The sequence below is a fragment of the Dunckerocampus dactyliophorus genome, chromosome 18 (assembly GCF_027744805.1).
Source record: "Dunckerocampus dactyliophorus isolate RoL2022-P2 chromosome 18, RoL_Ddac_1.1, whole genome shotgun sequence".
NCBI classification, from domain to species: domain Eukaryota; kingdom Metazoa; phylum Chordata; class Actinopteri; order Syngnathiformes; family Syngnathidae; genus Dunckerocampus; species Dunckerocampus dactyliophorus.
In genome coordinates, this window is record NC_072836.1 from 14,714,040 (window position 1) to 14,740,834 (window position 26,795).

Genomic DNA, 26,795 nt, shown 5'->3' on the forward strand with positions numbered 1-26,795 from the left:
CTCCAGCCACCCTGTCCTCATATCCTTTGGTAACACTGCATGAAATCGTAGCGATACATGACGCCAACGTGGACTACAGAAAGTTGTGGAGCGTTGTTACATCAGTCCTCTCAGGATACATTCTGCTAAAATTGGATACATTGTATTTAGATCACCACCGGACCAATAAAGACCCTACTAACCTCCATAATGAGGAAATTACACAGACGCCATCTGCAAGAAAGGCCCTTTTGGGGCCACCCTGTGAATTTTTGGCTGTGTTAATGTCCAAAATTTTTCCACAGACGGCTGCACACTGAAGATTTAAAAGGATGCCACTTTTATTGCCACTTTAATTTATGAAAAGCCTAAAAATAACATGTGTATTGTTAAGTGAAGCTTTTGTGTTATTAGTTATGTATGAACAGTTCCGCTTTTTCTCTTTACATTGTACCCTTTTGCTCTGTTTTTTTGTTTCATTTTATTTCTACAACATTCCTTGGTCCAATAAAACACGAAAAACTTTGGACACCCCTGCCGTAGGTAAAACGAGTGGTTCTTCAAAGGGTGATGATGGGTCGATACATTAAGTGGCCTTTAGAGGGCAGTAACAAAACCGCTGCCGACAAGAAAAATGCTTTAGTGTGACGTCACGTGCTTGGCTTCCCTAAACAGGAAGAAAACATCCGGTCGAGATCTCTGACTCGAAACTAGCTTAGTTTTAGCTTCGCTCTATCGTCGACACCAGTAATGACAATAAAAAGTGAACGTGTGCTCAACCATGCTGTGTCCAGACTAGATTTATAACCAAATAATACAAATCTCCTTGACTTTCCTTCGGTCCGAGAGTTGACATCAGGTAAGAAGACGTTAGCCTAGCCAAAACGTTAGCTGGCGTTAGCTAGCGTCAAGGCTGGTGGAGCGGATATCCTTTGAAAAACCGGCTTTAACAGTGTGCTGTTTTTTCCCCCCTTTCATCTAAAGTTGAAATAATACGATTGTGAAAGTATTAATATAATTCGCGGTTGAGTGAAATGCTACAATGTTCTAGGCACACATTTCTGTCAGTTGATCATTGCCGTGGTTTGGAATATGACCTTTATGACAAGAAGTAAACGTTAATGATCTCTGTGTGGATTTTGCTACTTTTATTTTTAAACTCTACATGTTCTTGCAACTGTTGTTGCGGTGTGCTTTCGTCCTGTTGCAGAGCAAGCGTAGTTTATGTCAAACAGAAATGATGCGTTTGTAGGATGCTTGGTACCTAATGGCAGCTATATATTTTTTGTTCATTTGTATGTAATGAACACCTGATGCCACCTATTGGTGAACGCATAATTCTAGGATCTTTTCATTTTATGGGGGCATTTGCACACCTGTCATTTCTCTATAGATATTTGCCATACGTGTAATAGGACCTGCTATTCTGTGGGATTTGTTGTGTATCTGTTGACTGCTTCTTCGACTTGTGAAACTCTGATTTAAGTTGATCACATTCTGCTGCTAAAGTGTCTATCAGGGCTGCACGGTTCTGCCAAAAATGTGAATCCCGATTGTCTTGCTTAGGGATGAACTTTGCTTGCTTTGGTTTGACAGAAATCACACTTTATGATTGTTATTATCTTTATTATCAGTCATTGTCTTGTTCTGCCGCCCTCCAAGACAGGTCCTGGGAGGAGTGTTGACACGAGATTTTTTCAAATAGAATCAATATCGAAAGACTGAAAATAATCCGCAACGCATTTATGCGCGTAATAAAGACGAAAGAAAAGTCGCTTAACGATCCCTTCTCCCGTGAGCTGATGAATGATAGCCAGCAAGCCTCGCCAGCCAGGGCAGTGAAGCCAACTCGCCCTGGCAGGCAAGAGAGAGCGTCGTTGGTAATTCCTTAAGTAAAATAGCAGTGCTTGTGGGAATTTTTCATTCCACCCTATCATCAACCCTATCTTCATGTGGTCCCCACAGGTGTGAATGAGTGACGTGGTGCCTCCCACAGCTCTCAGTGAAGTCCAGCTACGGTTCTTGTGCCACGATGACATAGAGAGTGTGAAACTGCTCTGTGGTGATTGGTTCCCAATTGAGTAAGGATCTTATTATTTACGATGCAGCACGTTTATAAAACCAGACCCCAGCACTACGTTGTTTGCATTTGATCTTTTTTGGGCTTAGTTGATGAATGTCTTGACCTGTGACCCCCAGGTACCCAGACTCATGGTACCAGGACATCACCTCAAACAAGAAGTTTTTCTCTCTCGCCGCCACCTTCAGAGGAGGCATTGTGGGAATGATCGTGGCCGAGATCAAAAGTCGGACCAAAGTGCATAAAGAGGTAAGCAGTACAGTTCATTTTGCAATGTTACAGTAAATCCTCAACAGGCTCATGTTTAAGGGAAATCTGCACTTTTTTTTTTTTTTTTTTAATTTTGCCCATCATTCACAATCCTTATGTGAGACATGAGCACACGTCTTACTCTTCTCTGTGCGTTCTTTTTGCAACATTTGTAACTTAACTATGTGAGTTGGAACTGAACTATGTGTGTGTGTGCGTGTGCATGTGCGTGGAAATTTCCCTACAATGTGTATTTTTTTTGCGTGTGGTTCGCAACGTAACAGCTGCTTTTAGGCAAGATCTTCATCTTCCTGTCATGTGTTTCTCCTTTCTCTCCTTTCTCAGCTCTTATCAAATGCACTTCTGCCATCTAGTGGCCGTTTTTATGGCATGAACGTTGTTGAGATCATGCGTTTGGCTTATAAAGACGTCTAACCATGTTTTTGGTATTGAAGGTATATTAAAATACCTCCAACAAGGGTTTTATGGGTTTATATACATGCTGTAACCATGTAGTAACAGGTGCATGTACGATAACATGTAATACTTGCAGTATTTCACCGTATTTTGGTTCTTCCTTCCTGGGTGCACTGACTAGTAGGCCTGTCACGATAACAAATTTAGCTAGTTGACGATTGTGCTGTAAATTATCGATGATAATTTCAACTTTTTTTATGATGGAGCCTATCCCAGCTGATTTCGGGAGAGAGGCGGGGTACACCCTCGACTGGTTGCCAGCCAATCGCAGGACACATATGCAAATCAACCATTCACATTCATACCTATGGGCAATTTAGAGTCGCCAATTAACCTAACATGTTGCATGTTTTTGGAATGTGGGAGGAAACCGGAGTACCTGGAGAAAACCCACGGGGAGAACATGCAAACTCCACACAACAGGAATTGGAACCCAGATCTTCCCGATCTCCTGACTGTGTGGCTAACATGCTAACCACTAGGCCCCCTTGCGGCCCGTGTCACAGACAGTCTCATTAAAATGTCTTTATGAGCGACGGCAAACAGCTAGCACCTAATTTGTTTGTGGCGAGGCACCACAAATATGAACGTATGGGAAACACTGGAGCGTGTAATTAATCATTAACACATACTTACAGTAAAAATAGTCTTAAGAAAATAAGGGATGTGCTCTGTGTCCCAGTATGGTGCTTTCATTAAATATATTGTATTTATTATGCATTCAGTTTAATAGAGCTGGATGGCAATATGTTTTTTTTTAATGCCAATGTTTAATATCTTTGTTTGTGTGTGTCAGGATGGAGATATTCTTGCCTCCAGTTTTCCTGTGGACACACAGGTAGCCTACATCCTCAGCCTGGGAGTGGTCAAAGAGTTCAGGAAACATGGCATAGGTACTGTTCACTGTCTGAAGCACTCATGGCCACAGAAAACATGAATAATGCGTCCTCTTTCAGGCTCCCTACTGCTGGACAGTCTGAAGGAGCACATCTCGACGACAGCTCAGGACCATTGTAAGGCGATATACCTGCACGTTCTCACCACCAACAACACTGCCATCCACTTCTATGAGAACAGGGACTTTAAGCAACACCACTACCTGCCCTACTACTACTCCATACGGGGCGTTCTCAAAGATGGATTCACATATGTTCTCTACATCAACGGGGGTCATCCACCTTGGACAATATTATATCCTTTTGTCGTTTTGGTGTCAATTTGTGCACGGACGGGACAAGTGATAGCAGTAGTAGGGATTTCATTGAGAGTCATTTATTCAGTTATGTGTTTATGAGCCAAATGTATTTGTGGTGGTCAAAGTGTATTTGTGGCGGGTTGCCACAAATAAATATTTTTAGATTAGTCAATTTCGCAAGCTCAACCAATTTTTTAACAATCAATGGTTTATAAAAGGTTTTTCATAGCAGGTTAGCCCTGCCACAGATTTTTTTCTACTGCCTTTATTACATGTGGGAAGAATATTCTAGTTTTAGTTCTGTTTTTTTCTATCATTTTTAACATCTGCAAAGCAATGAATGTGCATGGATTGTTTGCGTCGGTTATTCGTCGAATGAAGCGCAATCACACGACCTTTTTCCTTGACGCTGTGTCTCACTGACTATATCCAGCACATAGGTTCAACCTTAGCCAGCCTGAGCCCATGCTCGATCCCCCAGAGGCTGTACCGACAGGCCCAGTCTCTGCTGCGATCACTGTTGCCGTGGTCCAACATTGCCTCCAAGACCGGCATACAGTACAGCCGAACAATGTGACACAACAACGGCCAGGTTTGTATCTCCTTACGCATCACCTCACTTGCTATTTGCCTGCGTGTGTTTAGCCGTATAGATTCTCAAACTGGTCTTTACGTCCAATTTTTAACACTTTTAGTAGAAATCCATGTTGACAACTTAGCGACATGTTTAGCAAGAAGGGGTACGGGTTAAAAGTGAAAGTCAGGATGTGTGTCTTGCTTGAAGTATCCACCGTGCAGCACCACAGGTTGTACATAAATACTGCCATGCAATGCCGGTTTCACGCCGGTCTAAAAGCTGCATCAACCCCTCCATAAAGCAGCTTGACAGACCAAAGAAGGCAGAGATTGGACACATTACTCTGTCGCCTGGCAAAGACTCACCTTCCTGGCGAAAACAAGACAGTGTGGCTCGCCGAACACGCATGGGTGTCCAAAGTGTGGCCCGGGGGCCATCTGTGGAACGTGGCTCATTGCAGAAATAAAACAAAAACCCAGCAAAAGTGGGAAAAATAGAGCAAAAGGGCATAATGTAACTAGAAAAAACGAAATTATTCTGAAAAAAATATGGCACAAACGCCAATTCTGCAACTTTACAGAGTGAAATTTGACAAATTAAAGGAAATGTTGCATTATAGTATAATTTTTTATTATTGTGTAATATGCAGTATAAAACAATATATATAATATACATAATAATAATAATATAATAATGAATAAAATATTATTATACGTCAACATCATAACAGTGCTTTATTTGGTCTAAAAAATGTAGATTGTGGGACAATAATAATAATTAAAGTACTTTTCTTAAAATTTATGTTAACATCTCGTCTCGTTCCCGTGAGTTGGGTGTCTCGTGACACCCCTAGTCAACGGTGAAGCTTATCTGTCGTATGCGTTCACTCAGAAGTTGGGTCTGTCCCCTCTGGAGAATTTGAGTTGCTCCGTGGCTTTTGCCTGTGGAGTCGAGGCGTTTCGGTACCAGCCCATTCTGTCTGCACCTCAGGTGAAAGCGGAGGTAGTTCCTGCGTTTCCTACACAGACATTTTGGACAACACACTTCAAATACACTACTGTGGGATCTCTTAAGACTAAATGGCGGTGTCACTGGACCGGCTTCTCATGTTTTCGCTCCCTTTTCTTTCAGGAGTAAGAAGAATACAGTTTCTCATCAGTCTTCCCTTGTGTCCACCAGGATGCACATCCTCAGCACGCTGTGTAGGACACAACCCTTCAACTATCAGCATATTACTCCTGATTCAATGCATGTTTCACACACGCACACACAGATCTGGGTTTGTTGCTCCGTGCATGTTGCTAAACATGGTGGTTGCACTGCATCATGATCCAAAGTGCAATGTTGACAATACAGAGTGATTTGGGAGGAACCATTAGGATTTGTGGTTTGGCATTAGTTATAATGTCTGTCCCGTCAATACTGCACCCTTCCATAATTCCGACATTAGCGTGTTTTTAGCCAGTCATACCAAAGCTGAGGCATTTCAGACTTGCTTCTTAGCTCAGAGAAACAAGAAACGGGCACAGATTTTGGTGTGACGGGATTTAAACACCGAAAGGTCAAACTCTATATCTGCCTATATTTCTGCCTTGCTTCATCCAATTCACCACTGTCCTGTAGACTATGTATGTCTGCTGTTGGTATATTATATATACTAAGGTAAAAGATTTCATATTTAATGTACAGTGTGTCTTATATTGCTGCTGGCCGTTTGGAATAACCTCCACTTTCCCTTCTTGACTGGATAGAATGTGACGTATGGACCCAAGAACAAATAGCATTGGACTGTGAATCTAGCAATGCTTTTAATAAAAATAGACTCGTAGTGTAGAATAGAGTTAGTTATTTATTGGGAACAACGGAACATAATTATTTTAATTTTCAAATGTTGTTCCCTTTTGAAAACTGAAGACGTTGAGTTTTTTTGTGTGCAATATCTAAATGTACTGTATTCGTGACTTTAGCACCGACACGGATGAACACATTTTAGCTTCTTCTTATTACACGCAACACAAAGTTTACAGGGCGTTTCACATGTTATGCAGCTATATTCCATTTTAGTTTCAAACCACCCATGATAGAGTTCATCTTATTTTAAAGGTTTTAAAAAAAAGTGGCTACAGCCGTGTCTGGCGCGCACCTGTCAACCCTTCCATTTTTCCTGGGAAACTCCCGTAATTTGCCCTTTTTTCCCCGGCACCCTCCTGTTTTAATTGTTTCCCGGATTTTAACTTTCATGGAAAAAAAATCTGGTAGAAAGACCAAAATTTCCCTTATTACGCTACACAGTAGCTTAAAGAACACTAAATTAACACGACAACCCAGCGAGTTGTGCTCACCAAGTTCACCAAGCTCCCGATCTCATTCCACATCACTGAATCCATTGAATTCGTCATCCACAGTGTTGCGAGCCTCGAGCGCCATGTTGCTGCTGTTGTTGGGAATGTTCACTCCTTGGTTCGTGACCGTCAGTATGAATTAACATTTAAAAACAAGTTAAATTATTTATTTTGATATATAAGCTGCAGCTGAGAATAAGTGGCAGGACCAGCCAAACTATGGAAAAAAAGTGTGACTTATAGTCTGGAAAATAAGGTACATTTGAGCCCGGGGGGGAGACAAGAACAAGGAAGTCTCTCAAAATAGAAATCCTTGTTACATGACATATGTGTGCAAGGTCCGGGATTAGCACCTATCAAGTGCCAATGTTGGTGTAAATACATTCAGCCAACATGTAGTTGGTCACACTGTAGTTCCTCCATTTGGATTGCATTCTATCGTATATAACAGTGACTGTGTGAAATGTGTTATTCAAAGGTGTGAATTTCAAAAGACCATTTCAGACAGTTTGTATGCAATAAAAGTTCCTTTGATTGTAACAACGCTGTTTGACTCGTCTTTGTCAAGTCATGTCTCCACTGGAAAAGACGCACAATGGGATTTCTAGTGACGTCATTGATAAGCAAGCCTAACAGGACCATCATTCAATAAGCTATGGGATTTGTCCAAAATCTTCCTATGTGAATGGATTTACAGGTCACAGGTCTGATTTATAGGTCACAAGTTCCACATTTCTCTATTGATTTAAACCATTCGGACAAGAAAATATTCAACTTATTCAGAGTTGTGGGTTTTCCCGAAATTCCACATTTTCCAGGCCACAAAAAAAATGGAATGAGTGAATTTTCCCGCACTTCTCAAGCCATTCCAACATCAAAACATTTCACTTTGCAATATGTACTGTTACTTGTATTTTTGTATTCTTTGCTTTTTGTGCTTTTTGTTTCTTTGCCTGTAGAAGGCAGTGTTGCATGCATACAGTACTGGATTTTTTTTTCTCGACATATTTTCTTTGCCAGTAGGGGACAGTGCTGCATGTACACTGTTTCTGTTTTTGTACAGATTTTCTTTGCCAGTAGGGGGCAGTGCTGCATGTATACTGTTGAGTGGGAAGACCTCACAAGAAGTGCGCGAGGCTGTTGTGTTCATAGTCATGCTAGTTCACAACCACTAGTTCAGTTTCAGTTCTGGCACCTAAAATTATTGAACAAAAACATTTACTGTGGGAGTTAAAAATGTTCGAGTGCAGTTGTGTATATATACAGGGCCTATATATATATATATATATATATTAAATTCATATCTAACACGCTTGTAGTACAAAAACATTCCGTCCTCAAAAGGAATGCATCACGGCGGTACATACGGTACGCTGTTGTTTTTGAGTTGAGTGAACGCTGGAGCCGTACTTACGGTATAGCGTCATTGTTGACGTCACTGTCGAACCAGCCCCGCCCATAGAGTAAAAGCGCGAGACAGCCAGCAAGTGTAGAAGTTCCTGGATTGTCAATCTTCTGAAGCCTTTAACGACCCAACATCTAATTAAACCAGCTCGACGGGACTTTATATTACCTTAAATACATGCTTTTATTTGACTCTTGAAGGTTCTTCGGCGAAGAGAGACGGTGAGTGACACAAAACAAGACGACCTTTTACTTCGAAAAGAGCGTATTTCAGTGTTTGCATATCTAAACGAAGTAAAGCACATGCAAAGCAGACGGCGATTTCGTTTGTTTATGGTTATTGCGGTCATGTTTGGCTGTGCGCGCATGAAACGAGGGCTGTCAGTTGCACTCTTCTCAGTTATCAATTGCAAATTCAGTGTTTTTTTCATGCTCTATTGCTTGCTTTTTGTGTTTTTCTTCTCCGTGTGTCTGTCTGTCTGTGTGTGAGCGACGTCCATGCATTCTTTCTCCAAACACACCACTCCCTGTAATGAAGTGCTGGAAGATGTGCATCTATAGCTGGGGTGTCCAAAGTGCGGCCCGGGGCTGTTTTTTTTTTTTTTATATTGGAAATCCAAAATCCAAAATAAATGCACATACTGCAAATGAAAAACGCTGAAATCACATAGGGATTTTAACATAACAAATAAATTAGGAAAGAGAATGCTGTAAATGCCAAAAACAAGCACACCCCACAAAACAACTGCGTGAGAGAAATGTTGCAAAGTGATGGAACATAGTTAGCCAGGCTACGAGGGAAGTCAGACCGGAGAGATGTTTTTCTTTAAAGAAATAACCGACACGCTCAGAAGAAAGTTGACTGACTTTTGAATAGGTGGAACGAAAAGGTACAGCTTCTATATGTCTTAGTTAAACTAATATTTTACAATATTATACGGCAACCAATTTATCATATGGCTCTCATAGCTTGGCAAACGTTCGGTTTGATCCGTGACGTTGTGTTTGGACATTGCTGAGTGTTTGCCTCCAATATCCTCACCACATTCTAAAATTGCAGCAGCAAAAATGGGTTAAAAAAAAGAGCAAAAATGTGAGAAAAAACTGTAAATGTTGATACGAAGCACACTCATGATAATATGCTTTATAACGTATAACGCTGTTTTAGTACAGGACTGGAAACTATTTGTGGTGGTGGTTGCAGGTGTGGGGGGGTCTAGATGATGTCATCACCCATTTGCATAATTGCATAATTTTCCCGAAAGACTAAAAAAAAAAAAGGAATACATATATTTCAAAACAAATCTTTATTATTAGCTATTATACCTTTTTTGTTAAATATTTATTTATTTTTTGATCATTTTAATTCTACAATGTGCAATGGACCCTTTAAAAAAAAAAAAAATTAATAAAAAAAAAGCCTTGGTCCTCCAATGGCCCCGGGCCACATTTTGGACACCCCTGGTTTAGTACGCTGGGAAGGCGAATCTCTGTCTTATATCACAAATCGTAGTCATGACTCCGCTAGTCAAAGGCTAGTCCGTACGCTTGCGGAGGTGTTCTGCACACTCCCACACCTCACCTTTCCCTGCGGTGCTAATGTACACTTTCCGGGCATGTTTGGATGTCCGCTCCCGCGGCTCATACTTTGCCTTCCGTGCCCGCTTGCGTTTGGTTACCGAATAAATGCGTGATGCAAGAAACACTGTTGATGCCTACCGTGTAGCGCCAAACCCGCTTGTGGCAGCGCAGATTTATTAATGGCGGGTTAGGGTTACAAATAAACAAATAAATAAGCACTCGAACGCAAAGTTTTTCGAGTAAACTTGTCCTTCTTTGGTGTAATGGCGGGTTACAACCATGACCTTAAAGCTGCATGCCGCCGCCTGCTGGATCAGAATTCCGTGTGTCTTTTACCGCCTCTGCTATACTTCCTAAAACACCCTCAATATTCAAGATTCAAGATTCAAGATTCAAGATTCAAGATTCCATTCCTTTCCTACCTGACTTTCCATTAACTTTACTCGCTCTGTATTTCCTACAATGTGTTCCACATTCTCTGTAATTTTACACTCCACACATTCATTCGATTGACATTTGACAGGACTCCAGAGCGCGTGTGTGTGTGTGTGTGTGTGTGTGTGTGTGTGTGTCAGGTATATCATGTCTGTGAGTTGTTGGAACTTGCCCCTTACCCTAAAGGGTTTCTGATGTTTTTAGCTTGTTTCCCCCCCCCTTGTGCATTTAAACCACACACAAGTAGTTCTGCGCAACCGTCCAATGAAAACCGCTGTATCAAAAGGCATTAACAATACACTTCCGATCAACATTTTTAAGACCAGTTGAAAAATGACAAGAATTTAGATTTTGCACTGTTGGATCTTCAAAAAGAACTGCTCTGAACTGCAAAAAGACAAAATGGGAGTGACACGCAAACATGTTTTGAGTAAGCAAATTATTGCAAATAGCCATTAAACTGAAATAGGCTGTTCGTCAGCTGATCAAAAGTTTAATAGCGTAACTTAAAAAAACCCTGAAACTCCCCTTATATACCCCCCTCTTATAGAAATAATACGGTATGTTCAAAAAGGACTCAATGATGAGTTTGAGTTTGTTAATCACCTGAAAAATTAGTTTGGGCATGCTTGATGCCGGTGTTTCCAGGAAGCTAGCGGGAATGTTGCTCCAGGTAGTGAAGATGGCTTCACAGAGGACGTCCAATGTCTGGAGGCAGGCTGGCTCAGCAGGCTGGTCCAAAAGAGTGAGGTTATTCCTTTGCAAGAAGTCCTTTGTCAGGTGGGGACAACATATAAATGCCAAAACTATTGGATTTGTAACTGTACATTTTTTTTCCATAAAATAATAGCCCTTATTTCCAAAATTGATATGCATTTACATCAAATTTGATGTAGTTATTTCCACTCAGTTTTTTTTTTTAATTTATCATTGCACCTGAAAGCTTTCCCCGGTCCGGTTTGGCCCCACCCATGGACCGGTAGTGGCCCACGGCCCAGTGGTTGGGGACCCCAGGTGTAAACCGTCCAAAGAATGCGAGTATTTGAATGCTTTTCCAGCTAGCTTGAGTCCAGCAACTCTAAGCACAAAAGCAAGGAGAAATGGAACTGGTTACCCCAACACATATTGGAACGTATCCCGGCATGACACGATCATGCAGGCACGTACAGGCGGTCCTTGTTTTATGGATACAACGCACTCTTATAAATTATGAATACTGTAGAAAAAGAAAAAGACCACTAAGTTACGCCTGCGCGGGTGGAAGAGTACGTTGGCGGAAGAATACGTAGTCGCGCGTCGCTACACTGAGGACACTGTCACTTTTGTTCTTCTCAGTAAACATTTTTCCCTTCATTATGTCCACCAAGCGTGTTTTGATGGCAGGGTGTCAAAGAAAAGGAAAGTGAAGTGAAGTTATTGTAAAGTGTGCATACGGTGTAGAAACGCCTGCTAACATTGGCCGCATGCTCGGTCTCAGCCTCTCGACTGTGGCGTCATCAAGGACAAAGATATCCTTGAACATGTGAGAAGATCTGCTCCTATGAAATGGACAGTGATAACTAAGAGGTGTAGCGGTCTCATTATTGAGACGTCCTCCTCCCAATGAGCCTGTCTCTCCCACCATTGCAACGCCCCTTCCAGTGTACAAGACAACCACAGGGATAAAAGTAAGGAGTTGTTCTCTTTTTTTTTTTCCAAATTTGGTTTCATTAAACTTTTGTACTGCCAAAAATAAAGTAAAAAGACAAACAACAACAGAATCACATGTCAAACGTGTTCTATTGTATGTCCGAGCCTTCAGTCTAGTTAATTTAATAAGAAATAACTAAGTAGCGCAGAGCCCCTCAAGTCATGTCACATTTCTTCAAAAGTGGCAAAAATGTATCCAAGCAAAGATGCTGATCCGAAACGGATATTGCAGCCTTGAATGTCGGCCGATGCTGATATCAATCCGATTATTTTGGAGTGTGGAATGTTAGAAAAGGCTTGATCAAGTGACATAACCCTGAGAACAATAATCAGCAGCAGTAGCTACGAGGAAAACGGACCCATTTGCGTCTTTCAGCACCTGGGGTATGGTTTTATCCACATTGTGGTGGCGGCTCGGCATAACACGGGGAGGTTTAAAACTGACTTTACTCACCACCGACACGGGACGGTCATCATTTCTGTTATATATCGACCTCTTGCCGTCCCGTGGAAGTTTCCCGTGTGATGTCGCTTCAAATGCGCGATGGCTTTAATGGTATTTAATGGTATTAATGGTTCTGTGCCACCACGGGAAGCCTGTGCATGACAAGTTTTGCGCTCAGCTACAATGTCTTTTTTGGACTACTCCTTGCTTAACACATTAGCACACGCTGTTGTTGTGATCACTTCAGCCGCCGGATGGCCGTGCTTGGGCACAATCGAACGCTTGTATCGGAGTGCCTTTATCGGAGATTGTAGGTGCAGACCGATATAATCCGATACTCGTTATTTTGCTGATATCGGCCCGGTATTCAGTATCGATATCGGATCGGGACACCCCTAATGACATGGTTTGTTGGGTTAGAAAAGAAAACAATACTCAAAGTAACTGCAACGTTTCAGTTTTTTGAACACTCCAGGTAGGTAACAAAGGCGCAACTTTTAAAAGTAATCAAGTTACAAACCAAAAAAGGTAAGCATCAGAAAAAAAGCCGACAGCACCCGTCTCTGTTGGTCTGACCGGTCAACATTTGTTGTGCTTCCAGTGTACGTCAGAGCTGCTCTGCATAGCTTACAAATGGCGCGGCTTTTGTCGAGGTTTCCGTCCTTCTTGTAAAATCCAAAGACGTTTTCAAACGTTTAGATTTTCGTTTTGCCGACGTGTTGAAATTCTTCCACTCTGACTAGCTAGCGCTAGCGAGCTGCTACTATTTACACTCATTCTCGTCTTCAGTCATGACAGTGGTTCTTAATTATTTTCTGTCATGTCGCAACCCTGCTATGCATAATGCAAAACGCTGAGGTGCTCACAAATGGCCACTGAAAGATATAAGCAGGCTAATATTTCCATATTGTTTGGTGAGAAGTGGCAAACGCTAGATCAAGTACGAGTACGTGGGCCCCCTCTAAATGCAACTGAAACAGGGCTGTGTCTATGGTGAAATATTAATGAGCAGAGCTGCAGGGAATGCTTGGTTGAAGCCTATTGTTGTTTGAAACATAAAACACCAGCCGATAGGGGGGCAAGGGTGGTGTTTTGTGAGTTGTGGGATTATCGCGGCGCCGTCGGATGTAACTGGCTTCAACAGGTCGAATCGGCCAGATATGCAGGAGGCTGTAAATCAAATGACAACAGGCATGTGAGCGGTTACTTTTTCATTCAGTTTAAGGGACAAACACAACTCAACACTGAAGAAATGTTGCATTTCCAGCAGCTCATTCGTTAGCCTACACACGGCACATCTCCGTCGTTCTCAACTCTATTGTAAATGCTTGTTTTGAAAGCATAGCACCTCTCACTGGAGGTCTTTTGGCTGTGCCAGTTACATTGTATTTGTTTTCAATGTAATATCCTGCGTGCTGCGCCATAATGGTTCCGCATACAAAGGCTGCAGGCCATAAAGCCGTAAAAGACGCTGCTGTGAAATTCATAAATGAAAAAAAAAAAACATCAGTGCTCGGATAGGTCAACCTAAAGAGCCGAGGGCAAAGGTGGAAGGGATGAGAGAGACGACGGGGGTTGTGCAGAACTGATCAGAACTTTACATTAGCGATATCCGATATCGGCATAAAAATGATATATAGGTTGTCAGTTTTTCTGCCGATAATGATATCGGCCCGCAAGTGATGACTTTGGAACCACATAGCAACAAGCTTGCTAGCTTAGTATGTCCACGGTCTGGAATTATTTCCAAGTGTCACCTTTTGGATTGTAAATATTCTATTTGCAATGGAAGTGCTGGTTCTGCGAGTGGGGGAGTAAGGCGTTAATAATTCTAATCTAATGCGTTTCGTTCATGCTGCCGTTTTGTGGCGCGCTGAATGAGCCCATTTTATACAGTAATTTCACTGATTGTATTAGTTCAGAGTTTCATACTTCGCACTTTGAACTCGGTCGTAACACAAAGACCGGCTGAATCGGTATTGGGTGATATCAGTATCGGTAGTGAAGTGCTGGACAATATTGGTGTCAGATATGCAGGATATCGGTAAGAAAGCCAATATCGAGAATCTCTATTTACATACACTCATCAAGGCATGACTGTCGTATTATTTTTGGGCTAAAAATGATTGAACCGTTCTTTTTGTAGGGTGGAATAATTAATTGAAGAATTTGGTGCACAAGTTTTAAGTTATTTTAAATGTTCTCTTAATTATACTAGGTCCAAATTAAGGCTCCGATACAACTCTAGTCCGCTTATACTAATAGAAAAATGATAGTTTTACATACAGAAGTGCGTTGTAATATGTATTAAAAGACGAATAAAGGGGCTAAACGAACATTTAAAGTCACATTTACCTCGATTGAAAGTAACCGTGTCAAGTCAGCAAAGAACCACAGCGTCGACTGGTGATGACGTCACAGACGGAGCTGCGGGGCAACGGCTTGCTGGTTGGCATGCTAACACAATGCTAACAGGGACGTTTTGTGATTTAAAAAATAGATTAAGTTTAAGTAAGTTTGACTCGTATTAACAACGTGACAAGACACGTGCCGTATTGTACGCTAACCGGGAAATGTATGCGAGCCGAGGCCAAATTTTCGCGTCCGCTTTCGACGTAAAACGCGCTAAAGCGCCACAGTTGTGCTGGCTAGTGTAGCAAACGGAAGCGTCTCTGCTGCATCAGCTGATTCACGCTGGGGTTGTGCTTTCATGTCTTTTTGTACACGATCAATAAAGCATTACCGTCAAACGGCTAAAAAAAAAAAAGTATCTCGGTTGCCATGGCAACTGCTTCACGAGTGGTCAATAATTAGGGATGGAGCCGATCCCATCGAGTGTCCGTATCGCGTAATTCCCTTATCAGAAATCGGGGTAGTGTTGGAGAAGTGTACACTCTGTGTGTCTGTCTTGGATTTGAAACACTTCCAGTTGCTTATTTGTTTTCAGGATGAGATTTTGCCTGTTTGCAGGATTTCCTGTTTTTCCGACTTCCTTTTCTGACCTTAAACTTACCTCAAGTTACCTTCTGGGACATACATGCATATTTCCTACGTATCATACTCGCCCGTAGAGAGGATTTTATGATAGCCTCATATAAAGTCAAAAATCATGATGCTAATAATATTATTGTAACTCCACTGCAGGTAATAGTTCCCCCCAGTTGACATGCGATGATGCCCCCATGGAAGAATATATTTCGACAACATATAGTGAAGCAGGTGTGAACTGCAGTTTTCATTCACTCCGAGGATGCGGCGCTGACGCACGTTGAGGATGAATCATCAAGTTGCAGGATCAGGACCCTCTTCTGCCGTTGCGTCAACGCATCACATACGCACGCCCACGCACGCTTTCAAGCCCACAAAGAGTACAATGTAATGGGCTGTCTGTGTTTAACGTCCATGCTTTCTGCCTCTGCCCCCCAGCGCTGGCTGTATAGCGCATGTGAATTAGCGCTGGTCACGTGTCAGCGCGTTCAGGTCCTCCATTACCTGCCTGAACCTCTTAACAGCAATTGTCTCCTTCATGTTATGGATCAAGAGCGATCCACCGGTCCTCCTGGCCTCACCAGCAACGTCTTAGCATATCATTGAGACGGTGGTGGATCCTTAGGGGTGAGAATCACCGTATTCTCCGTACTATAAGGCGCATCAGCCACAAAGAGGAAAAAAACATATACAAGTCGCGCTGGGCTATAAGTTGCATTTAACCTTTTTTATGATCATAAATTATAATGCATTACTCTCAGCAGAGCAGTTCATTGGCCAACGGCTGCCATGGGTGCTCCTGAGCTCATGAGCTCCCTCTGGTGGCAGCCACACATGGGGAAAATGTTAAAATACTTTGTTTTTTATTTTAAACTCGTATTGGTACTTGTCGTGTACATTTCTTAGCTACCTTTTGAGTGTCAAGTTGCTGTGTGATGAGTTTATCCTTCTATCTAAAATGACACCGTGAGTCAGACTGTTATATTGAGTAACGACCTCCTGCGATTTCCTGTGGGTTGATGAGCTCGTTGTGAGGATTCTCATAGCTGGTGATTGGCTCCTGTCAAATAAAGCGCTGCCTGGTCCTCACTGACTTTTGCGCACCACAGTATGTCTTTTAATGACGTGGACTTGTGCGACTTATAGTCCGGTGCGGGTTATATCTGTACAAATCTTTTTTTCTCTCTGCGGCTTAAATACTGGTGCGTCTTATACACAGGAAATTTTGGTAAATGTAAAAATCCTTACATTTATTGATGTTAATACATCATTGGCCAATTTTGCCCAGTATTTCAGAAAGTGATGTAGCTTGGCTAACTTTTCTAATAGGATGTCAGCCTCTGCACACGCAAAATCCTCAACAAACTGTAATGCCCGTGCTTGTGGTTAAGAAAGATTTAGTCGCCAATGTAATTCCAATTGCGTTATTAATGTAAGATACAATTAGCCAGTATTTGGTGAAAAATGCTCTTATTGTGAAGGCCGGAAGTGTGTTGTGTGTGTTGAGAATGTCTGACGGTTAGGGCAAGCTGTGCCTCTTGCCCTTATTTCACTCAGAACTTGCACAATGTCAGCGGGCATCGTAAAACACACTTATCCAGCCTGAACCGCGCACACACAGCCGCGCTAGCGTGCTGTGCAAAACTAAGCTAATCCTGCAAGCTTCCATTCAGGCTCCGTAAGAGAGGAGTTTCAAAGTTTTTTGCCAATATTTTCCAGTGTTTCAGGTCAACGTTTCGACATATTTTTAATTCAGTAGTGGGCTGGCTAGTGTTTGTGATGAGATTCGCCACGATTCAGCTGTCCGCCGGGGACATACTTCCCCACACAAACGTTCCTGCTCCTCAAGATGACAGCATTTCATTCACATTATGTCAGTTTTCGCGAGATTCCGCGTTTTTAACAGTAGATTCCATTTTTTTACTGGCCAATTCCGCGATTACGTTAACGTGGAAATCAAAGGGCTCTACGTGACCTCTGCAAGAGAACCCCGCCACTGCTCCCCAAGTCCCGAATGCACACGTCCAACCCTGTGATCCATGCACGAACCTATAAATGTGATGGTTCACCATTACACACCCTGACGCCCGGAAATGTTTATCATTTTTGCTCTGCAGGGGAAGACTGCTGTGCGATGTATTACTGGGTGCACTGGTGTGATCTCATCTTTGTTTGCATGATGCTTCCTAATGGCTTTAGCAGATTGAAGCAACCTGCTATGCGTTTACTGCCGATTAGCAGTCAATCAGTGTTATTGCCTGCACTGATGATGTTGGTGGCCCAACCACAGAGCGTTGTGGTCTGATAGTAAGGCCCTCGGCAGGATGGGAGGCAACAGGACTTCCTGCCACACAAAAACGATAATAGTCGCATTCAAACAATTCAAGCATCTCACCCTGGATATCCCGTATACCCAAAACATGAATTATTAAGTCCGTTTGCTCAGTTCCGCAAGATGTTTTGAAGAAGAAAGGAAAATCGAGACCAATTTTATCACCATCTATTTTTTATTTATCTGTACAAATCACTGTATGAGTTGCTGGCGCAAAATGCATACCATCACTCGACTGTCAAAGTTAAGTTTATTAAAACTGCTCAACCCGTGTGATTCTCAAACCAGAGTAAAAAGTGCGAATGAATCTAACAGCACTCACAGGCGGCGCCGTCTTGCTCGTGTGAGAAGGGGGGGGAAAAAGCCACAGAAGAAAGTATATTTATATTTGCGCACATTTTCTCATCCACAGCACCCATAAAAATCATCATGGCCAGTTATGCAAATGAAGGTGACGGTGAAAATAGGCTGCAGTCCTGCGGGAAACACTGAGCGCTTCTATAACGATCGTCCGTTTCATCCGTTGATGCCTCATGAGTTAGTGAAAAGCCCGTCAATGTCAGCACAGAAACCCCAAATCACAATGAGAGGAGTAATGCCTGCGGCTTGAGTGAGTTAATACTGTAGAACTGTAGGTTTCAAAAGTGAACAAAAGCAACCACTGGACACCACAAGGTTAGGGTTGATGGTACAGTACAGTCGTTCCTCGCTACATTGCACCCTCACTCTATCGCACGTTTTCATAAAGTAATCGATTAATAAATGATTATTGTTTTCGTGGTTGAGTACGGCCTGTTATTAGTATTAAAAAATTACATATTTAAGCAAATTTGACTTATTCTTGGCCTAAACTAAGCATTTTCAAGCATAAAAAAATGCTAAATGCACTAACGAAATGAATTAAAGTACAAATACAAGGCAGACGCGTTCTAATTGTGAATGACGTGATCGCCAGAAAATGCATCTGCTGCAATTTTACATTATCTCACAACAGGCACTATAATAATAATATAATAATCATACTAATAACACGGGCTACTGTTGGGGCCGTAACCCATGATGAGCTAAAACTCAACCCGTCACTTCCTGTCCTCCACACATCTGTCCGCCTGCCACTAAGGGAACACATTTAGTGTGACACATATGAGCAGGAGTTTTATTGACATCTTCAATGGCTTATTTACTCATTATGTCTCCTATATTGGGTAAAACGAGTATAAAGCCATTTAAAGCCGCCATTACAATACATTGACGAGACAACAGCCACCGCAGGAAGTACGCTGTCCAGAAAAAAACAAGGAAGTACTGATGTGTATGTCTAGTATGTCTTATTTTTTGGATTATATCTACTATATTGGGTAATACAAATGTAAAGCTGACTATATGGGTGATATTTAGAGGGCTCTGATGATGTTAAAAAGCGTATTTAGATGACCGTGAACAGGTTTTCTATGCCATAGCTACGAAAACATTCCATTTATTAGTATTGAACCCTACTTTGCGAATATTCACTTATCACGGCCGAGTCTGGAACCAATTAACCATGATGAACGAGGGACGACTGTATTACCCAAATGTGAGTAGTAATCGGCTACGTTACTGCAGCCAGAAAGCGATAGTTGTTACAATTCGGCCGGTCCAACACCGACACAAACACATACATTGCTGATGTTCCGCTCACACTCGTTTCCTCGCTCACAGTTGATCAAGTATTTCCTGTGAACACAACCTGAGATGGATGTGATCTTGCAAAGGAAAGTGGTGAGATTGAAATCTTAAAATATGTCATCCATCCTGTGCGGAGGCTGAGGGCCTCCAGTAAGTACGACCTCAACTCACGATCACCGTGTCAAAAAGTGTGTGTGTGTGTCGCCCAAAAAGGTGTGTTTGTATGTTCTGTTCACCCCGCTGGGCTGGTATTTGCTGTATCAGCAGGGGCTCTGGATAGCGGGGGTAGCTAGCACCAATGACTTACGATGGAAAATTCCGAGGACACAAGTGTTTAGCAGCGTGTGCTTGTTGGTATAAACTTATGACCTCCGTAGAAACCTTGTTATCATGTCAATGATTATTTGTGTTTGTGTTCATTGTGTTATGATAATATTAAAAGTGCTGTTTTTGTAATAGAGATTTAGTTAGTCTCATATATTTATGTAAAATACATGGCAAAAAAAAGTCTTATTAACTGAAATAATGTATCGTCCTCTAAAAATGTCAGTTTTTATGGTAATTATTGTGGAACTGCTTTTTTCAAACTATACATGAAATAAATTTATATAAATTAAAAGCTTTAACTTCAACATATCTCCATGTCTCAAAGTACGGTATACCCAGTTTAGGTAGATAATTATAGAATTCAAAATGCATCAGTAAAGTAACAAAAAAAAAAACCAAGAAATTATTGCTTTTGTCAGGAATCTCTCCAAAAGTAACTTTTCAGGTTTTGGATTTTCCTGGGAATTAAAGAAACAATCCTGCAAAAAAACAGATGCAAATACAGAACCCGTTTAATCCTGTCTGATTTACCCCAAAGGGTTCATTTCTATTGTAAAAACTGTTCCGTATATGTGGAATTGTGTCAATTTCATTATCAGTGGCTAATTTTGGTTTCGGCTATGCCGACTACCGCTTATGTCAACTTCAGTCAGCCAGTCCGAGGAGTGTCACGATAAGCAAGTTCTGCTGTATTATTATTTGATTAAAGCATTGTTTGATTAAACGTACCTTTTAAAAGAAAGTAAGACAGTAATATAACTCATTCACTGCACATTTTATTGTAAATACTGTTATATCAATAAAATGTGTTTTTATATCAGATGAAAATACCGTCAATTCCAGTGTATAAGCCGCACATGTCCACATCATAAAATGGCATATTGTGGCACGCACGAGTATGTGAGGACCAGTCAGCTCTTTATTTGACAGGTGCCAATCATGAGCTATGAAAACAACTCATGGCGAGCTTGTCAATCCGTTGGAAATTGCAGGAGGTTGTTACTCAATATAAGAGTCTGACTCACGGTTTCACCTTACAAAGAACACTAAGCTCATCACACAGCAGCTTAACACTCAGAAGTAATACCTCAGAAATATAGAAACATGTTCCAACAGAAGTTTAAAATGGAAAAAGCCAACATTTTAAAGTGTTCCCGTAATGCATTTTGTTTGAGAAATCCATTTCATTGGAGGATGATAGAAAGCATAGGAAATGGTGGATGGCTCTGCAGTGCTGCCTCTGTCCGCCAGAGGGAGCCAGAGCATGCGCTGCCCAAAGCCCAGAGGGAGGCTGATGTCATTGCAGCACCCCAAAGAATGTGTTGCTCAGATGCAATGCCTTATGGGAAAACTTTTAAAAAATGTCAACTCATATTGGGACATGGTTGTATATTTGTCATGTACACCTGTCGAGTGTTAATTTGCTGTGTGATGAATTAAGTGTTGTTAGTAAAGTATTCTATGAGAGATGACACCGGGATTCAGACTGTTATGCTGTTATACTGTTAAATATAATGACCTCCTGTGATTTCCAGTGGGTTGACAAGCTCGTTGTGAGTGCACTGATAGCTCGCCATTGGCTCCTGCCAAAGAAAGAGCCGTCGTTTCCTCACTGACTCGCGGGCGGCACAGTGTTTAAACAATTAGTAGTAGTTCTGAAGCAAAGGAGAAGTCACAAGATTAGAATTTAGCCATAAATTAGCCGCACCGCTGCATAAGCCGCAGGGTTTGCGAAAAAAGCAGCAGCTTATACGCTGGAATTTACGGCAGATAGTCATCAACAAACTAGCAAAAATAACAAGGTACAATAAAGGGTGAAATGTGAATTATGTCACATTGTTTGGGCTCCTACAAACCTCCTCCTGGCTGCTGCTACCAAGTACTTTCCCCTCTGATTATTGTCGTGCGTGTGCTATCATTCACAAGCCAACAGCAGAGACTGTGTGGTCTAGCAAAGCTGTAATCTCATTAACTTCAGGTCTATTAAGTTAGAACGCTCACTGGCCTCAGCGCTCGCTCTTCAAACTGTAAGATGCGCTCAGGTTTGAGCTGTAAATTTGAGTACGTGTGACGCTAAGCTAGTTATTTTCTACTATGTAGAGCGATCCGATACAAGAGCTAAAGAATACAATATGAAATATAAAACCCTGCCTTTACAAATATACTGTAATAATTCAGTGTAAGTAAGTCAGTGTCTGAAAGGGTTTCATTCAACAAAGCACATATTCAGGCAAAACCTTCATTATGATTGATGTTGAGTGCGAGTAGTCCACTCCTCTTTCTGTCATCCCCAGATGGTCTCTGCTGGGTCTCCACGAAGCCATCTCTCTTTCCTTTGAAATGTCATCGCTCTCTGTCACTCTTTCATTCATCCATTCATTTTCTACAATACTTTACACAGAGTTGTTGACAAGCATGAGATGGGGTGAGGTATGCTAGACAAAACACAACCTTATTTTGGAATTGTACGCATTGTCTAAGAAGTAAGCGTCGTCGTGTCAATACCAGTGATGGAAATTTCGGCTCTTTTTAGAGAGCCAGCTGTTTTGGCTCGGCTCACCAAAAAGAGCCAGCTCTTCCGGCTCCCGAGTGGCTCCCTCAGATTTATTTTGTATTGTGTAGAATGAATACATGATATGAAAAGTTTATTATTTAAATGGATTTATTTAAACCTCAATGAACAGCTGCAAAAATATATGTATATGTTATATTGTGAATAAAATACGAAAACAGTAGACAAGTTAAGTCGAAATAGGTCAGATCTCTTCATGTGAATTTCTCAGGAACGAATCGGCTCTAAGAGCACCACAGTGTGTGTTTAACCCCGCCCCTCCCCCTGCTCGGTGTGGACACAGAGACGCCGCCGCACAACTTGACCAATGACATTTGCCTTTTAACAGGGGGGGGGGGGGGGGACACAGAAAAAACTAATCGGCTCCCTGTCGTTCATTTCAAAGAACCGGCTCTTAGAGCCGATTCGTTCGCAACCGACACATGACTACAATACACTAAGATTGAGCTATGTAGGTCTGCTCTCCTGTCCTCCCCGCCCCCCCAGGTGTTTTAAACCACTTTGGAGTGCCTTCCCTTGTTTGTCTCCAACCGCCATGGCCTCTCAGACTGAGTCCAGCCCCGGGGTACGATCGACGACCCCCCCGTTGAACTCTGGCAGATCTCCGCCTCCCAAGTCAACAGGTAAAACTTCATGTTTACATTTTGTTGGGGAAGGGGGGGGAGGGGAGGGGGAGCAGCTGCTGACATGCTGTGTATCAAAGGCGTGTCAGGATGTAATGGCTTTTTCGTCCAATCAGAGTCCCTGCATCCTCCAGTGTGCAGACACAGAGACCGCTCACCTTCCCCCGTACGAGGCTTCAATATTCCCAGCCCCATGCCCACGCGCAGGAACAGGACCTGCTCAGCGTGAGCACACACGCACACACACACACACACACACACATTTATGTACGTTATACATGCATGTCAGGGGTGCACGCACTTTTTCAGCACGCAAGTTAGCAGTCAAAATGATCTACCTCTTCCTTTAAAACATGTAACAGATATCAAATCTAACCGGTAAACTTTGGAACACTCTCGTAAATAGTCATGATTAGTATTTCACATTTTCAAAGTTTACAGGTAATCAAAGTAGTTGATATCATAATAGCATTCAGTGTGGTAATAAAGATAATTAAACCTAATTCCACAATAGGTGTACAGTATATTTTAGAAAATTAAAAAATCCTGACTATGTGGCCAACACGCTAACCTCTAGGTCCAAGACTAGGCCACCACGAGGCCAACTTCCTCCGTGATTCAGAAAGTTTCTGCCTGTTTTTATTGGTTCCTCATCCACCGTATCGCACGTCTTTCACATTGCTTCGAAGTTGTTCTTGTTAGCAATGACCAGCAGCAATCATAGCTCATCTAACCACCACCTCACACCGGACCGTATTCAAGCCGAGAGTACCGGCAAGTCATTTTGTGATGGCAGTTAAGATCCGGGGTCTGGAAAGCACTAAAATAGTCCAAAACTAGGACAGCATATGCGGGGGCTCGTGCCGTAAGCATCCATTCGATTCAACAGTCACTGATAGTCTAGTGGTTGACTCACCTACTTTCATGCAAGCGGTGTGGGTTCAGTTCTCACTCAGTGATGCTGTGAATGTGTGAATGGTTGTCTGCCTCTACATGTGTCGCCTGACTGCCCTTACTACCAGCCCAGGGTTTACAGTCGGCCCTCCTTTAGCCTCCTTTAGCCTTTACAACGCTGATGCGCAGCCTACGGGATCACTGCAGGCACGGCCACCGCTCACAGCATATAGCAAGCTACTGAGCTTCAATTTATTTGTTCGAAACTTAAGAAAATGTTTCAAAAGGAGTGCGGAAGAAGAACGATGTAAGAAGCCAAAAACGTACCACTTCCACATGGAATGGGAGAACTTCTTTTTCACTCTATCATGTCGGACATGCCATGGCTGAATCCATGCACTGTTAGGTAATGCAATTTATTTTTCACCAGTGTAACATTACTGACACCTAGTGAACGGAATATTACATAAGACTTGTCTTTCAAGTAATAACACGCCAAAGTCAACCACAAAACCGCAATCATTTATTAATTCATGCATTTTTAGGAAAACCGCAAGGGACAAATGTATTTCGCCGTTCGCCCAAAAGTAGCTGGGACAGGCTTAAGAAAATTGATGCACGGCAGCAGATTCCAACTTTTTGTGGGGTTACGTTGAGTACCGAGTGCTGCCGTAGTCAAACTTTGGCGTCTCAGCGCATGTGATGCATTCAAGGGCTGTCGAACAAATTGCGAAATCGCAACGCTTGATGGAAAAACATTATCAGTGAAGCGTAGAGACACAAACGTGTGAAAATGGTGGGCTTTCTAACAGTGATACTTGTACTGCATGCTGTTTCTAAATGATCACTGACGTACGGTGAATGAAATGTTTTTTTTTGCGGAGGGGGGGGAAATGGTCTGTTTTTGGAGGAAAATTTTTAAAAAATCACCAAAAATCTGCAAATGCTGAACGTGTGGAGATCCACCTTACAAACCCTGAAAATACATTTTTATTTTCACGTGACGTCTCGTGGCTGCAAATGATATGCAGAATAATAACACAGCACACTTTCCAACCAATCCAAATTCCTCATGGCTGTAACAAGTGCATCATTGTCTCGTGCTGACACACACATTTATGGACGTCCTTCATCACTTACCGCTCCCCCTCCCTGTATCCCATCTATACAGGACGGCTCGTGCATCAGAGGGTCCGGTGTTTGCTGGCGTGTGTAAATATTTTTCCCGCTCCAGAGGCCATGGCTTCATCACGCCAGCCGATGGGGGCAGCGACATCTTTGTCCACATCTCAGAGTAAGTGTGTGTGTGCAGGCATCCTGGATAATACACACGGGGAGTAAATACTGTACGCCTGGTGTTAGATATTGTACAGTCGAGGCCAAAAATTTGGAAATTATTTAAACTCGGTGTTTAAATAACTTTTTTTTTTTTAAAGAAGCCCTACAAATGCCTGTTTTTGTCAGTTAAATTCAGTTTTACACATTTAAGAAAGTTGCCAGCATACAAAAATCTGCTGTCACACATCATGTCTTGTCAAAGCATCTTCCTGCTGGGAAATGTTGAGTGAATCGACTTGTGAGACGGCGCCCTCTGCTGGATTGATACCTGCAGTAGCCCTCCACGCCCCCAATAACAAACCTGACTCTGTACTTTGTAGGCTTATTCACATTGAATCTGAATTTTTCCAGCATTGAGGGCGAGTACGTGCCAGTGGAAGGTGACGAGATGAGTTACAAGGTGTGCGCCGTCCCTCCAAAAAATGAGAAGATCCAGGCCGTGGAGGTGACCATCACCCATCTCAAGCCGGGCAGCAAACATGAGACCTGGACAGGAAATGTCGTCAGCAGCTGAATGCTTGGATGGTGGGATGGGGTGAACAAACACATTGAATCATTGGTAACTTCCATTGTAAAGTCTTCTGTTGCCAAATGGATTTCTATGTTAGGGAACAGCAACACAGTTGGTTTGACTGCTGTATGAATAGATTTCTCATACCAGGGGTGAAGATTCTTATCACGAAAAAAAAAACCTCCAAATATTTGGTGTCTAGTTTGAAATCGTGCTTGTTTGGGAACATGTGCAGTACTGTATTTCAGTTTAGCGCGAGGTCACGCCTATAATATTGCGACTGGTGTCAAGTCATGCTGAAATTTCTGGTCCAACGCCACGAGTTGTATCACCAGGGCAACACTGTGCCTACTTCCACCATCAGAACTTAAACTTCTGCTTGTGCCTATGATACGTTACCTGTGTTTGATCATGTGTGTGCGGGTGGGTGGATATTAAAGAATGATCTATATCTATCTTTTTTATAGTGGAAAAGGAACTTCATCCCTACACAAGTGTCATGACAAAGAACATTATTTCAAAAATAATTGTGTTATTAAAGTTCTTATATATTATATTATTTTTATTATACAGTATATATATATATATATGTGTGTGTGTCAATGACAAAGAATAGCATTTAAAAAAATAATTATTTGTAATGTATTTATTTATATGAATGTTTAATTTTAATGCATTTTTAAATACAAATTTCAATAATGTATTTTTAATTATATTATCTTGTGTTATACATTATTATGTATTATTAAATGATCTAGTATTATATATGTATTTAATTCTAATATATTTTATTATTTATTATAGATACAGGCGTCTTCTTAATTTTTACATTTGCACACGTGTTATGTGTTTGTCTTTATGCTTCACTGCTTCACCTGAGATGTCGCACTTTGTTCTGCCGTCCGTGAACGCACCACAGTTGTGTGCCGCGTGAGCTCCAAAGGCTTGTTTTGCTACACAAGCGCTAGCTTCGACAGTCAATCCGGCCTCAAAACTTGCAGCAAGGTAAATTATTCATTAACGGTGGTAACTATACATTATATACTTTTTATAAGTATAATAATAATTTATACATTTAATAAGTGTGTG

The 26,795-nt window shown here is 41.9% G+C and overlaps 2 protein-coding genes across 3 annotated transcripts; both read left to right on the plus strand.

Annotated features, from left to right (window-relative positions):
- The first annotated feature begins 642 nt into the window (after window positions 1-642).
- nat15 (N-acetyltransferase 15 (GCN5-related, putative)) lies at window positions 643-7,442 on the plus strand. 2 transcript variants are annotated; one of them, XM_054759441.1, is made up of 7 exons: window positions 643-838; window positions 1,945-2,060; window positions 2,179-2,308; window positions 3,582-3,678; window positions 3,742-3,976; window positions 4,401-4,572; window positions 5,689-7,442. In XM_054759441.1, the coding sequence occupies exons 2-6, from the start codon at window positions 1,951-1,953 to the stop codon at window positions 4,555-4,557; spliced, it is 729 nt and encodes a 242-aa protein (XP_054615416.1). In that variant the 5' UTR covers window positions 643-838; window positions 1,945-1,950; the 3' UTR covers window positions 4,558-4,572; window positions 5,689-7,442. The 2 variants fall into 2 exon arrangements, with proteins under 2 accessions (XP_054615416.1, XP_054615417.1); XM_054759442.1 differs by lacking the exon at window positions 643-838 and adding an exon at window positions 872-1,859.
- Window positions 7,443-8,362: 920 nt separating this feature from the next.
- On the plus strand, window positions 8,363-26,271 carry carhsp1 (calcium regulated heat stable protein 1). The gene is made up of 5 exons (XM_054760301.1): window positions 8,363-8,525; window positions 22,827-22,963; window positions 23,080-23,188; window positions 25,029-25,151; window positions 25,547-26,271. Exons 2-5 carry the CDS (start codon window positions 22,876-22,878, stop codon window positions 25,707-25,709), a joined length of 483 nt encoding a protein of 160 aa, XP_054616276.1. The 5' UTR covers window positions 8,363-8,525; window positions 22,827-22,875; the 3' UTR covers window positions 25,710-26,271.
- Window positions 26,272-26,795: the final 524 nt, after the last annotated feature.

Bases quoted from the DNA above. Each gene is read 5' to 3' on its own strand.
- nat15 (XM_054759441.1), top strand. From the start codon at position 1,951: ATGAGTGACGTGGTGCCTCCCACAGCTCTCAGTGAAGTCCAGCTACGG. The intron at 2,309-3,581 runs GTAAGCAGTACA...TGTGTGTGTCAG, and splicing joins GGACCAAAGTGCATAAAGAG to GATGGAGATATTCTTGCCTC. The intron at 3,977-4,400 runs ATATCCTTTTGT...GCTGTGTCTCAC, and splicing joins CATCCACCTTGGACAATATT to TGACTATATCCAGCACATAG.
- carhsp1 (XM_054760301.1), top strand. From the start codon at position 22,876: ATGGCCTCTCAGACTGAGTCCAGCCCCGGGGTACGATCGACGACCCCC. The intron at 22,964-23,079 runs GTAAAACTTCAT...TCGTCCAATCAG, and splicing joins TCCGCCTCCCAAGTCAACAG to AGTCCCTGCATCCTCCAGTG. The intron at 25,152-25,546 runs GTAAGTGTGTGT...GAATTTTTCCAG, and splicing joins ATCTTTGTCCACATCTCAGA to CATTGAGGGCGAGTACGTGC.